Source organism: Lonchura striata, chromosome 15 (genome assembly GCF_050655825.1).
Source record: "Lonchura striata isolate lonStrDom1 chromosome 15, ASM5065582v1, whole genome shotgun sequence".
In the NCBI taxonomy this organism is placed as follows: domain Eukaryota; kingdom Metazoa; phylum Chordata; class Aves; order Passeriformes; family Estrildidae; genus Lonchura; species Lonchura striata.
The window spans coordinates 9,823,479-9,838,311 of NC_140717.1; the positions used below are offsets into that span (position 1 = coordinate 9,823,479).

General features: G+C 42.5%; 1 protein-coding gene across 2 annotated transcripts in view; it reads left to right on the forward strand.

Annotated features, from left to right (window-relative positions):
- Positions 1-14,833, forward strand: part of ZDHHC8 (zDHHC palmitoyltransferase 8) — a 106,419-nt gene that overhangs the window by 71,349 nt on the left and 20,237 nt on the right. For both annotated transcript variants that reach the window (XM_021544499.4, XM_085593121.1), the window contains exon 2: positions 12,781-12,902. In XM_021544499.4, coding sequence (XP_021400174.1) covers positions 12,781-12,902 — 122 coding nt within the window. The remainder of the gene's footprint in view (positions 1-12,780; positions 12,903-14,833) is intronic.

The window sequence follows — 14,833 nt, forward strand, 5'->3', positions numbered from 1 at the left end:
CCTGTAAGCATGGCAGAATTAATATCACAAGCAAGAAGCTTTGTGAGGGCTCTTGTGACAGAAGATGAGGAAGAGGATGGGCCCCACTCCTCATCTGCATCTCCATGCCCAACCTGCAGCAGTAAAAATCTCTTGTTTAAGGATGTTTAATGTCTGTTGCTGAGAGTCATTCATTTCAGCCATTCTTTTAGAAAATTTCTGTACCTAGTTGGTGACTTTCTCTTGGCACGGGCTATAATACTTTCCAGTTAATTTTTATTGACATATCTTTGTATTGTTTTAAATGGAAAACTTCCCAAAAATGCTGAAGTTAATGTTAAAAGTGGGGTGTTTCCAGAGGAAAAAAATGTGCTGAATTGTGGAATATATAAACAAACTGGTGAAAAAAATAACCCCCAACCAGGTCACTCAAAATACCTGACTATGCTTCTTCAGCTAAATAAGCAAAAGGTTGTTTTTAGTCCATTGGGTGAGTGAGAAAAATATTACCTGGATAACTCAAAGGTACATCCTGGAATTAAAACCTAAAAAAGCCACTCTTCTGGCTCTGAAAAAGAAATTGCTTTTCATATTCACCAAAGTGTACTTAAGGGATTTAGCTCCCCAGAACATGGTTAATTTCTACCTTGTTTTTGACCTGTGGAATCAGGTGCCCTGTGCTACAATATCAGAAATTACAAGTTTTCTTCAAAGCTTTCCTCAGAGTATGAATTGCAGCTCCATGCTTGGATTTTCTGATTACTCTGATTTTCTTTTTTTTTTTTTTATTTTGTTCTCCCAGTCAAAGGAGATGATGGGGAAGTTTCATCTTAGCATTCTTTGCTTATGTCTCTGTGGCTGTTCTCCTGTGATATGCAGCTCCACACTTCCCCTATCCACTGTGGCAGACTCATCTGCTTTTAAAGAGGAATGTAAAGGGCAGTGAGGTATCCCAGAGTTAAAGAAGTTTTCTAGTATAAGCCAAAGTTATTTTGCTGGTGGTTTATGACTTTCAGGAAATATTCAGGGAAGAAAATACAGGAGGGATAAGGGATTCATTCAGAAAAACTGTACAGTAAATTATTTTCATTACACTGTGACAGCTGTTCAGCAAGAAGTAAATGTTCAGTTTTTATGAAAAGCAGAGTGATGATCCCTACTCTTAAATCAAGGGAAAAAACATTAATTAAGAACTTAACAAAGTTCAGAAACAGCTGGTCATTTAAAAAGTAGACATACTTATGCAAGTTATTGCCACTGGAAGCAAGGACAGAACTCCACAGACAAAACATCCCACAGTTAGATCTGTAGCCAAACCTCTTGCTTGAAAATTTGGCCTGGAAATTTTTCAACAGTTAAATCATAAGATGCTTGATGCTCCTCATTCTGGTCCCAGCTGGGAATCTGGAAAGTGTAATGTTTAAGCTGAATATTCACTTTGATTCTTGGAAATGGGAACAAGTTTCATCAAGAAACCATTTCTTTTTTTATTTTTCTTTTCTTTTCCATCCTGAATTGGTTTGCCTATTGCATGTCATTAGCAGATGGTGGCACATACGTCATTTCCATAGTTTTCTATTTTGGTACAGGAGCTGCTAATTTTCCCATTTTGACTTGGGAGTATTAAGCTTTGTTAATGCATCTCAGGTAATTGTAATTAGCTTATGTTCCTGAATTATGGCCACAGAGTTGGAAGGGTTTTCATTCATCACATCCAGTGCATAAATGTACCTTTTCTGGTTACTATGTGATTCTCCCAAAGAAATGCACCCCAAAATGACAAAATCCTTGGGCTTTTGTGGATAGTGAGGTATTAATAAGGAAAACAGCTACCCTGTGTCCACTGCACTGTGTGAGCAAGCCACTCTTCTGCCTTTTAAAGTTCTGAGTTTGGGGATATAGTCAATAATACAAAAGTTAAGCAGTGACACTTCCCCACCTTTGTGGCTGCTGGGGGGGATCCTTGCCTTGTGCACTTTGGAGTGGAATTGGCAAGAAACAAATCTATATACCAGCCTGAATCCCATTTCCCTAGCTCTGTAATTAAGATGCTATCCCCTCATAGGATGTTTTCTAAGAAAGTAATTTTGTTTTCTGTCAACCTGAATTGAATACCTGTGCACCAGCACAAATATTGGAAGACAGGCTTTATATTTTGTTCAAGCTGACAGAGACACTTAGACCTAAGGTGGTGATGCTGCTGGGTTTCATCATTTAAATAAAAAAAATTACTGTTAATGTGACAGTCACTGTGTTCTGTTTTAGGTTTTTATTGCTCCCCAAAAGCATTTTGGTTTTTGATGGGTTCTGTAATAAGATTTTCCCTGCAGGAGAGGCTGCTTCCAGAAGCCTGCCCTAATCCTGTTAGATGGCAAGCAGAGATGTTTCAGTCATTGATGTGCAGGCAGGGGAGTCTTGGGATAGTGATTTAATAGTTTGAGAAGGCTGTGGCTGTTCTCCCTTAGTTATTCTTCTTGGTATCTGTTGAGAGAATGCATGGGAACAGCTATGAGACCTCTGCATGTGTCACCTTTGCCCTGAGCCTGGGACATCTTTGTGCAGCTCTGCCCATGGGCTTCCAGACCCATGGAGGCACCTGAGAATGCCTTTGGGTGGCCACACACCCAGATTAAAGCAGCAACTGCATCGTGCTGCTCTGCTGCAGGAGGACATGTGGGACTGCTCAGTCATTTGATTTAGAACAGGACAAACGGAGGCAGAGAAGATGAAACAGTGTCTGAAAGTCGAGGCGATCCAAGGAAAGGAGAATAGTTCCACAGAGGGAAAGAGAAGGCAGATTTCTAGTAGAGATGTTTAGAAAAAGGCTCTTTTGACTCTGCTGCTGCCTGGGGGTGTCCTTCCCAAAATTAGAAAAGGGAATGAAGATGATGTTGTTACTGGGGAAGGGTGGAGATAATGAGAACAAGCTGATTTTGATGTGTTTCTTCATTTGATGAATGCAAATGAAGAAATATGTTTAGTTCTGTAACATTTCCACTGGTTTAGGCAGTGGAGTTGTGGTTTTGTACCCTTGGTTTGGTTTGAACTGCCTGTATCTCTCACTTGCAATATAATCTTACACATTTGCTTGCGGGCCTGTGTGTCCCACTACCCTCTGCTGGAAGAAATGAGGATTTCTCAGCTCTGTCCTTGAGCCCCAAAACAGTCCCAGACCTCCAGCAGAAATAGGCTGGGAAGGAGTTTGGGAGCACCCCAGTTCTGCCCTGCTGTTGCTGGCATCCACACTGCAGGGAAGAGATGTGGGATATAAAAATGTGGTGCTGGGTTTCAGAGCAGTGTGTGGCCAGGAGAGGTGTGCACGTGGTGTCTGTGGTAGCAGGGGGCTGAATGGATGGGGTGTTCTGCTCTGTTTTGTTACCTTGGCCATAATTTTTATGTCTCTTCCAGTTAATGATTAAAGGTGTTGCCAAAATAGGCTGAATCACTGATGATTCTCCTCTGATGTCCAGTTTCAAAAGGTGACTGGTACCAGCTGGTGGCTTGAAGAAGGGATGCAACATCCCAAAGCAGGTGGCCACAGGAGCATGTTCTTTCCAAATGCAAAGTTTTATATGCTGAAACATGACAGCCTCTTATATTTTTCTCTTCTTAAATCGGCTAAAATAGTTTTGATTTTTCACTCCCTGCTTAAAATCTTAATATATTAAGGCTTTATACCTGCTGTGCAAATGTTCTTTCTCAGTGTAGTGAGAATGAGGTATGAAAATGTCATGCTCTCAGTTCAGGTTTCCGTAAAACCCTTTCAAGATGATATTCCAGAGGGAAATTAAAAACAGGATTCTAAGAGATACTTTTGTTTTATTATTATATATTTGTTCCAGTACTACCCTATCTTCTGTATCTATTTGCAATAGAGGTGCCTTTATCTCTTTGTTTTGTTCCTGTCTTCTATAAAATATGGAGTCCCTGATCATTTTGGTTCACACAGGGGAAGCTTGCAATAACTGCAGTAATTTTGCTGCACCATGTGTCTAGAAATCTTGAAACAAGAGAGTTCACATTGGAACTGGTTTCCTTTTCCTACATGGGCAAGCAATTGCGTAGATGAACAGCCTCATGTAGCAGCTCTAAAGCATGTTATTCAGGCCATGGAGAGGTATTCTTTCCAGATTTCAAAGGTAGTAAAAGATCCAGACAGGTCTGCAAGAACCTCTGGTCTCAATTAGTTGTATATTTCCTGAACAGCATTTTCCAGTCATGGAAGAAATTTACTGTTATCACCCACCTGACAGGATTTTCCTGTCCCTCCTTTGTCCAAGTCTCTGTAGTGCCCCCAGCATTTCAAAGAGCATCTGGCAGATCTGTCAGAGCCAGCTGGGTTTTGGATACATTGGTACATTTATTTGGTACACTGGTGTATTTATTTGGTACATTTGGTACATTGGTACATTTGCTCTGCCAAACACCTGGGGGCTGGGGGCAGTGTCAGACCTCACCTGCCGTGGATGGTCTGTCCTGTCCTCCCAGGGCTGCTCGAGTGACAGCCCTGGCAGGGCTGGCTGGGCTCCCACTGCTGGTTCATGGAGTGGCACCTGTGGTGGAGGGATGAGATCCTCCAGTGAGACATTCCCTGGCAGTGCCCCCTCGCACAGGCAGCGCTGTGGCTGCACTGGGACACCAGGACACCAGCCTGCCCGGGATCAGCCTCTGGCACTGCTGCTGCTCCTGCTTTTCTTCTTTTTCCCTGCACCTTTGAAAGCACATCGTGTTACCCTGTTCTGTGCTAATGCACCGAGGACATGATCACAGAGTTCAGAGCTCACACTGAATGCTTCTTATGCATATTGGCTCATTGTTAATTTAAGTGGCACATACTTTAATCTAATAGATGCTGTCTTTTAGTGAGATAATTGCTGTAAAGGGATGGTATCTTGTGAAGTTTAATTTCTTTCTACTGAGCTCATGTGGAAAAGGAATATCTGAAAAATCAAATTAAGTTTTCAACAAGGGTAATATAGACTGCTGTTTCACTGATGTCACCACCTCCCTCCTTATATCATAATATTTCTTGTTTCTCTCTCTCTCATCACCACATAAAATGAGCTGCCTTGTTTCCACTACCCCACTATCTCATGAATTGAAAGACTGAATGTGTACTAGAAGTTCTGCCATTTTGTGGTTGGGGAATACAATGAGCAGGTGTACAAATCCTTGTGCCAATAGCTGGGATCACCTTAAGTGTGTCTGAATTAGGCTGGTGATAATTTAAACTTGTTTTAAAAAGCAACTCTGTAGCAGCAGCCCACCTTTACTTTCCACATTGCTGGATACATGTGTATATTAACAGGGATGAAGACGAAAGAGAAACAGGAGAACATCCTTCAGCCAGGGAGGAGCTATCCTGTGCCTTTTTTCCATCTTGGGATCTGGTAAATGCAGTTCCTTCTATCCAACAAAAACTTGTGTTACTGATTGCTGAGAGGTCTGGAAGGTCCCGAGAGTCACTAGTGGTGACCAAATAAGCTGTGTTCTTCATTACTCAGGGAACTGGGACTCTGGAGGACTCAGGATGAGGGGCTGTCCTTTTTAGCACTGCTGTAGTTGGCGTCACATTCATTTCATTGTTACGATGTTTGCAAATTAGAAGCACGGGTTTGCATTCCACATGGTGTTTTCAAAAATGCTCAGAAAAACCTGTCTTGTGTAGCATTGTGTGTCCCTTTCAGACACTGTGAGGTATCTTCTGCCCTCTCTGGACACTGGCCTGGGCAGCTGGACTGTCATTATTGCTGGAAGTGGTGCACATGGGAGCACAGACAGGGCAGTGCAGCCTCATGCACTGAGAACTCTGCTGCGTTGTGAATTATTGGTTCATACAGCATCTTTTGGAGATAATCCTCTGGTTTCCCATTTAGCCAGGTTTCCATGGCTTGATGACTTGCTTGTGTGACCCGTGGAATGGGCTGGAAGTCATTCAGCTGTTGCACTGCAGTGATGCTGGTGGCCAGCCCTGTGCAGACAGGACTGCAAAGGAATGTTACTGAGTAGCAGTTCTTTGTTTCTCTAACCAAGTGGATTTAAAACTTTCAGTGTGACAGGGCAACTAGTGTCTCTCATGCTGTGGTTATTTTGCTGTTTCTTCTTGCCCATCTCTTCTGTTACAACCCAAACACCACCCATACACTCAGCTCTCTTACTGGCTGCTGGAAAAAGCAGAGTTAATTTCCAGCTGCCCAGCATGGTACTAATAAAAGGTTGATGCATGTCTGAGAAGCCCTGGATTACACTTGTCCTTGACTCTTCCAGCCTATGTGGCATTTTAGGCTTTGCAAAGTCCAGGATTGAAAAGGCAAACAAAAGGTGTTTGACTCTGGATTTGTGTGCTCACCCCATGTGCCTGCACCCAGAATCTGCTCTGATTTGCTCAAGCACTGGCAATTGACTCCTTTTCTGAGGCATTCTCTGCTGCTTGGAGTGATGCTGCTCACAGCCCATTAGACACTTGAAGTGCCATGAAGACCTACTGCCTCACTTTGCTGTGAGCATCATCCTCCTCCTCATACAAAAATGTTACATCACCTGCTTAACTTTGTTAACTTCGTGGTGGTCTCACTCAGATTAGGTTATTGGTATTCTTGTTCCTTCTCTGTGTTTCTCTCACATTAGTTCACATGACAACACTGCTTTTTCTCAGATATTCGGAGACTGTTAAAAAAGGGCTGAAGGCAACATGATCCAGAGCTTTCAGGCAGCTTTGTGAAAAGGGTAGATTGTGTTTTACTTTGGGGGTGATGTATAGCCCAGGTAAGATTCTTCACCAAGGACCATTACATCTCAAGTTGACTTTTTAATTGATTTAGCTCCTCTAATTGTATGTTGCCAGACATGAACCACTAGCCTTTGGATGGAGTCCAGAGTGTAATGGAAAGTTCACTGAAACCCCATCAGCTCTTGTTAAACCTGAGTGAATTCCAGCCCAGCACATTTCTTGTGAATAATTAAACAAAGTTAAGCAGGTGATGGATTTGAACGTCTATCTCTAGTGTTTGTCTGTATTTCAATGAGGAAGGAACTCGTGAAATTAATGAGATTTTCAGTGGTGGGATTTGAGGTAATTTTTTGCCTCTTCTGATGGATAACCACACCTGAAAATTCAGGGTAGATGTTTTGGTAGGTCCTATTTATCACCAGTGTGAGCTGTTCTATGTAGCAGTCAACTCTTATAATTTACTGCTTTTCAGTAATAAATTTTCCAGAATTTACTTGTCCTTTTCCCATTTTTTGGTAACATTTGGGTTTGTTATCCTTTACTTTTATATCACTTTCTGTCAGTACAACTGCCATACTCACAGTGAGAGTGTAGTGCTATGGCAACGATGTATTATCTGCAGTCATGCTAGTGAGTAAGATATGGTGCAGAAATTAGTTCACTTATCAAAATCTAATGTGCAGAGCTGAGTAAAGAACTTGGCAGTCCAGAACCTCCTGCTATTTTCACAAGACTTGCTGTTCTGTTTCACATTGGTTATGATACTCACATAAATTCTCTCCTGACTGTTTCCAGTGATGCCTTGTTAAACCTACAGATGTCTCAGCACCTTGGAAAATATTTTTAGATGTACAATAATCTTCATGCTGTCTTTGATAGTGACAAAAAACGTTTCTTCTGTTACTATTCCAGAAAGGTACTTTTCTATAATTTCAGGGTAGGAAAAAGCATATAAATAGAAAAATCTTTCCCAGACTGGAAAATGTGAGAAATGTGTTAGATTAACACTGCTGAAGACTAAGAGAGCTCTGCTCTTCTTTGCTCTGTGGTGCAGACTGGGCCATGCACAGCCTTCAGGATGTGTCTTGCACCTTCTCTGTTCCACATACAAACTGGTGGAATGGTCTTTGAAGTACAGTGTTTATATCCAACTCCAAATCCTTCTACAGTGTGGGTGTTCAGAATCAGTCAGTTGATAGTCCTTTCATTTATGTTCCAGCTGGTGCAGTGCTGGTTGAGGAGGACTTTTACCCCTGGGGACCTCTGGTGTGTCCTCTCATCCTGACTGTTTTGCCTTACATGGCAGGGCAGCTTTTGGACAGCCCCAGGATGTTGGTTCCATGTCCAGGATTGATATTGGAGATGTTAAATCTTTGGTCAGATAATTAGAAATTGTTTATGTGGATTTTACAGTGCAAACATGTTTTTAACAGTCAGGGTTTGGCTAGAAGCTCTTGGAAAGAAATCAGAGACAGGCTTCTACAGTCTCTGGACATTGTTTGAAAGTTTCCAGTGAAATTAGTACTTGTTCTTACTCAAATTATGCTTGCTTGTTGACCCCTCTTATCTAATTAGTCCCTACTTTGCTGAGCTGCTTCTACTAGCATGCACTGAATCAGCTATTCCACATTCCTCTTTTACCACTGGAATGGCAGAAGTACATTTGAGCTAAGAGGTGCTTTCTTTTCTGTGTTGTAACCCCATGCCTTGTGATTTGTGAAGAAATAAATTATTTTGTTGTGCACAGCCATCTGTTTGAGGCTGAGGGGAAGGATGTGTGGTAATCTCAGATCAAATATTAGGAGCAGCTGAGCAGCCAATTAGACAATCCTTGAGGGTCTTCTTATTATGTGTGGATAAATGTCCAAAGCTTGGATGCCCATCTCTTGAGGTTCCCACATCTCTGTGCACTGCACAAGCAGCTTCAGGAAAGGGCAGGGTTGTAAGCTCCTGCCCCATGTGCTGCTCCTTGGCTCTGGCCTCCAGACGTGCTCACGTGTGCTTGTGGTGCTGCAGGCTGGCTGTAGAATGAACCACTGGCCTTGTTTGCTGGGTAAATCCCAGACCCATCCTCACATCCCAGCCCAGCAGCAGGAGCCTCACCCCTGCCCCGTTCAGGGGAGGCTGGTGGCTGCCCAGAGCTGCCTCCAAGGACACAAACACCACTGCCACCAGCCTGGCCCTAACAGAGATGCTTTAAAACTTTCAAACTCTCTGCCCTGCAGTGGGGAAGATGGTCTGACAGGGGTTTGGTCCCATTTGCAGAATATGTAACTGGGGTGGCCAGGGGGAGTAGGTGACTTTTGGTGGCTTGTGGGCCAATGTCAGAGCCAAGACTAGAACCTGGTTCTTGAAATCTCAGGCTCCATTCTCTGTGGCCTACTGTTTCTCTAACCATGTTTTAATGAAAAATGCAAAATCTTAATCTAGAGCAGGATTCAAGAAAAATATCCTATTCAATTACTTAATTATGGGTGAACTATCATTATAAGACACAAACATGTCTTGCTGCAAAGCACCAGGCAAAAAAGCAGAAAGGATTATTTGTTGTTTAATTTAGCAGAGGAAGGCAGCTGATCACACTAAGTCTATCTGACACCTAGCAAGTAGTGTGATCCTATTTGTTAATCTTTTTAACTTTACGTTTTATTAGGATAGGGTTTCAAGAGCAAATAGGATAAATGAGATTACATCTGTCGCCCTGAATTACTCTCCACTGAGTTATGAACAGAATCACTCTGTGTCAGAGAAGTATAATTATGAGGGAAATGCTGCCTGTGTAATTGTATGCTTTGTTTGGAAAAAATTGAGATTGGTAATTATCCCCAGCATGCCAGGGTGGCTTGTGCTGGCTCTGAATCTCTCCAGAAGCAAAGCCAAGGGAAGTTTCTCTTTGGAGCAGTCCTTAATGCAGTATGGCTGGTGCCTACATTGCCCTGCAGGTCTTCTGGTTCAAGGGAGGGATCCAAAATCACTTGCAATAGGACATGTATTGTACAATTACTTTCTCTCAGAGAAAAATCTGGTGGTGCTCCATTTGGGGATTATACACTGGTCCTGGCTCTATTTAATTCATGTAGCCCTATAAAAGTTGTGGTACACTTCCTGCTATATAATTCCACAGTGAGATGAGTTGAGGACACAAAACTGTAGCTGCTTGAAATTTTGGGTTCACCAGACAAAGAAAGCTTTAAATCTTGTGTGCTGTTTGTCTGGATTTGGAACAACTTCTGTTAGCAAAAAGGAAAGGAAAAGTTCAGCTATAATTGTTCCTATATAATAGGCATAATTGCTGCTGGAAGTAGATCTGCTGGAGAGACAATATTCACAAAGTAAAAAGAAACTTGCTACAGGTCCTGCTTCAACATTTCTGCAGCTTTCTTCTTGAGGCAGAGGGGCAGAAGCCAGGCTTTTACATGATAGATTAGTGATAAAAAAACCTGCTAGGCTCAAATTAGAATTTCTGTTATTTTGCCAAAAATTATGTGTGCATTAGTGGAGAGGGGCAGGGTGGCTGCATCATTTTGATGAATCCTATTGGAAATTTTCTTTTTCAGACTTTTTTACAGTTATGAGCCAGGACTTGATCTCCACATCTGTTTTTATTGGCCGGTCTAGTTTACAAATGAGGCCCCTTTTGTCCCATCTAATTTTATGTAATCTGTGATGCTGCATAACAATTCTGGGAAGAAGAAATGGAAGGATTGTGAACTGACCTTGTGGCTAGTATGTGCAGTGACTCACTCTATTCTTTATTTCAACTTCCGTGAAGTCTTTTCAGATACACTGTTTATCCATTAAATGAGCTGTGCAGTTTATCTTATGGCTAAAATTCTTCCTAATATTTTTATGTATTTGTTGGGAAAGTGACAAAATAAATCACAAATGAGAATGTTAAAAAATACTTACATTAATCATCTGAGACAGTCTCTCTCATTATAATCTTGTTCAGAGGAACTAGTTATCTGTAAGAAAGGGTTTCCTGTCCCTTGATTTGCCAACCTACACGACTTTACTGCCAAGGACATCTCTCCTCCATGCTTTACAAGCAATGGGTAACTTCATAATCTTTCTCTGTGTAGGCAGTTTCTTCATGGGAAGAAATTAAGTCAGTCATGCCCATTATTGAATCTAATTTTACTATAATTTAGAGGGAAGAACTCTTCCCTGTGTAGAATCGATTTTATAACCACTTACTTCAGGACTTATGTTGCTTTCCTCCAAAGGATGTGGAAGAAAACGTTGTTAGTGGCAGACCTGCAGTTTGCTTGGCAAGGTCACTGCAGCAGCACCTTTCCTGGCAAGTGAGAAACTTGTGCCTTGCTTTGGTTTGCAGTCATCAGCAGCTGCTCTGAGGCAAACTGAGCAAGGCAGCGAGTCAGTATGACCTCACTACTTGTTGAAATTCCACCCTTTGGGAAACATAAGGCTCTTAGGGTAGGTACCTCATGGAGTCAAGCTGTCTTTGGCTGATCTTTTTTCTTCTCCCTTAGTCAGCCTGGAGGTTTGGCTCTGGCCACAGATGTGTCTCTCTCATGGCTTTACAATTCATTCACCCTGGGTAGAACTTGTCCATCTTTTCCTCACCTCAGACCAGGCTGAACGAAGCACACCAAGGAAAGGTCCTTTAAAAAGCAGTTTGCAGCAGTGTAGTGATAAAAGCCCAGCTGTGAAGAGGTGGGGAGTGCAAAACAATCTCTTTTTGCCTGCCCACAAAGAAACAGGAGAAGGAAACTGGTGACTTCCTAACACTGTCACAAGAGCACGTTGGACAGTGTCCCTTCAAGGTCACGATTCTCAGCTGTTCAAAACAGCCTGTTGGTAACAAACCCAGTGCAAATTTGTGGGAGAGAGCTGCTTGCTTGTTGTTTTCTCCTTGTTTGCACAGGCTTCAGCCTGGCAGACAATCAGATCCAACTGTAGATGTAATGAAGGCAAAATCCCAGAATACATGGGGCCAGTGTGAGATTTATGCTAATGGCAGCAGGCATAGCTGAATGTTTGCCTGCTCAGCAGCCTTGGAAGAGTCCTTGGCTGTCAAGACAAGTGGAAATCTAAGGAGCAACTCAGTGAGGGGTCTTTTTTTCAATTACATACTTTGACCCATATTCTTCCTTATTTATATTTGCAAGTATCATGAGATTGATCAGATTTTTCTCCTCAGTGGCCCTGTAACACCAAACCTCCTCCTGCAGACAGGAGAAATGCATTTGGTGGGGTGTTCAGAGGCTGTGAATGGCTGAGTGAATGCACACTGCTTTTTATTTGGTGAAGCTGCCTGTAAGGCAGGCTCTTTTCTGCCTCATCCTGCTCTTCTCTGCTGGTGGGAAGTGTTCTTTGCAGTTTGAACGATTTTCCTCTAATTAACAGGCATTTGCCCATCCTTTTTCTAAAGTCTCCTACTTGTTCTCCTTTACTTTTCTCTTCAATTCCTCTCAGTTCCATTCACTGGGTAAGCAACAAATCTTTCTGGTGTTTCTGAACATTGTTCACATGGTATATGCCATCTACTTTCTTTTTGATACTGCATTTTCTGCTGACACCTGCAAAGGCCATGCTTGGTCTGACAAAACTTTTCTCCAAGGAGAGGTTTTGTAGTGTTGGTTCTGAGTGTTAAAAACCATGGAAGCTTAGTGAGAAGCAAATGTGATTCTCTTTGCCCCTGCTTTGGAGATCAATGGTTTGAATCCTATTGTGCTTTACACCAGGGAAAATTGAAAATAACCCCAGCTGCAAAAAGGCAATAGAGAATGTAAAAGAATTGCAACAATGGGATGAAGCTGCTACAGAGCAGTAAAATGCCAGGTTGCAGATAAGGCAATAGGGTGGCAAAGCCCTGTGAGCCCTGTGAACAGTCAGGGCTTTCTGTGTTCTGGAACAAAGCAGCTTTAGAGAGGGTTGTTGCAGTATCACTGAAACTGGCTCGGTGGAAATTTCTGTTGCATTACAAGTTCAGCCTTGCTGCATGGCTGGGGCGGCCCAGAGTACTTCTCTGTATGATGGCAGTGAGTGGGAAGAACCTATGAGTTACAGCTGAAAGAGCCCTTACCCATAACTTCTCTTCTCCACAGGTGCCCCTGGTTGACAAAAGCCATCTCCCCAGCCATCCCAGTGTACAATGGACTCGTTTTCTTGTTTGTGCTGGCAAACTTCAGCATGGCAACTTTCATGGACCCTGGAGTTTTCCCAAGAGGTAACAGAAATGGGATTGTTGCGGGTGGGGGCACCTCATTGAAAATCCAAGCCAAAAGAGGTGCCAGGTATCCAAACACATAAGTTGCTGATTAATCTTGTATACTTTATTTATTTATTTAGTGTATTTAGTGTACTTGACTGTCAATAGGAATGAGATGGCAGTGAAATGCTGGGTACCCTCCAGCTCCCTTCTGAGCTCCTGGGGGTCCCTGCACTTGCTCAGACTGGCACTTGAGGGCACAGGGTTGTGTAGAATGGTTCTCCTTGGACAGCTCTCCTGAGTGATGTGATTTTGATTGCTATCCCCTGTGTCATGCTGGCACACTGGATTTAAGTCACTGTCTTCACAATAGGTAGCAGAGCATGCCAGAGGGGAGAGGCTAAACTTCCTGCAAGTTTCATCAAAGCAGTCCTTCCAGAATACCTTAAAAGAAATGCAGAAGCATTGAACGCTAGAACAGATAATGATTAAGGCTTGCCTTAGAGTGTCTAAAAATGTATACATTTAGAAATATATTCCTGCTTAAATTAGTACTGATTCACAGCTGATTAAATAGGATAGAGATCACTCAGCTTTTGTAATGGGAACCACAGTGAAGCTATCTCTTTTAACACATCCTAATGAGAGAATTATCACCTCATTTTATCTGTCTTCCAATAATTATTCACACGCAGTTTGCAGCAGAGACTGCTCTAGGCAGTCTGTCTAAACCAATGGATCTGTGCTGTCTGCAAGCTGTGCTTCTTCACCTCTATTCACCACGTTCAGTGTCTATCTTGAATTGCTACCTGACAAGAGCAGGGTACCAGTCCTGCTGGTTTCCCTGAATAGCAAGGCCAGGTTTCTCCAGGTAGTGTGGTCTAATGATGAGCATCTCTCTGCTGTTCCTCTCATCTGAAGCTTCTGAACCCCTGATTAAGTGTTGCACCACTCCAATTAAGGAAATTACTGTGTGTAAAGGCAATTTAAGGCAGAGGCAAGATTCAGTCACTTGTGTAAGATCAACTGATAGAGTGTATAGGTGCTTAAAGCTACAAATGCTAGTGACTTTCAAAAGAACTTTTGCAGGTGGAGTTTTAAGAAGTTTCTGGGACTTGTTAGTTTCTTTATCTTAGCAGAGATAGCAGTGGTTAATCAAACATTAAACATTATCAGTCTGAGAATCCAGTGTGTTTGTGCAGGGCAGTTCCCTCAGAGCAGAGCTGGACATCACCAGGCCCTGGGAGTGATCAGTGCTGAGTGTATTGTCAGTTCATACCTTCCTCTGCGCTTCTCTAACTTCCTTTTGCAAACAAGTTCTTCGTTTTGGACTACACATTTAATGAAGAAACACATGGGGAGATCAAACAGAACCTTTCTCATCACCTTCCCTCCCATCCCATCTCCCTTTACACAAGGGAGTCAGGAGCAAAACAGGAAGAGGAGGAGCTCCTAAAGTTCACTCCTCTACTGTCTCTCACTTCATTTGTGGCCTTGGCTTTGCATGTCTGTGCCTGTGCTTTATCAGCAAGATGCTGGGAGCAAGGGGAGAGAAAAGACATGGCATTTGTCCTAGGAGAAGGTAATGGAGCAGGAGTTTAGATGTGTGAAGGAAGAAAACTGATAAGGGAAAAGATGGAAAAGACTATAAATACCAGTACTGAGAGGAAAGAGGAGCAGATGTTATTTCAGATCACAAGTGTGCATGTGCAAAAAAGCTTATCACCACCCCACGCCACCCGCAGAGCTGCCAGCGCAAGGAGTTCAGGAATTGTAGGAGTGACTTAAAACGAATACACGATCACTCTGTTTGCTTTCTGCTGTTGAAATTAGGTTTAGTATTCTTGGTTTTCAAGCTTAGCACATTTCTGATAGTTAGGATTTTACTTCAAAAGCAAAACAACAAATAAGCAGGACAAAAGCTGAGACTGTAATGAAATCACACAATT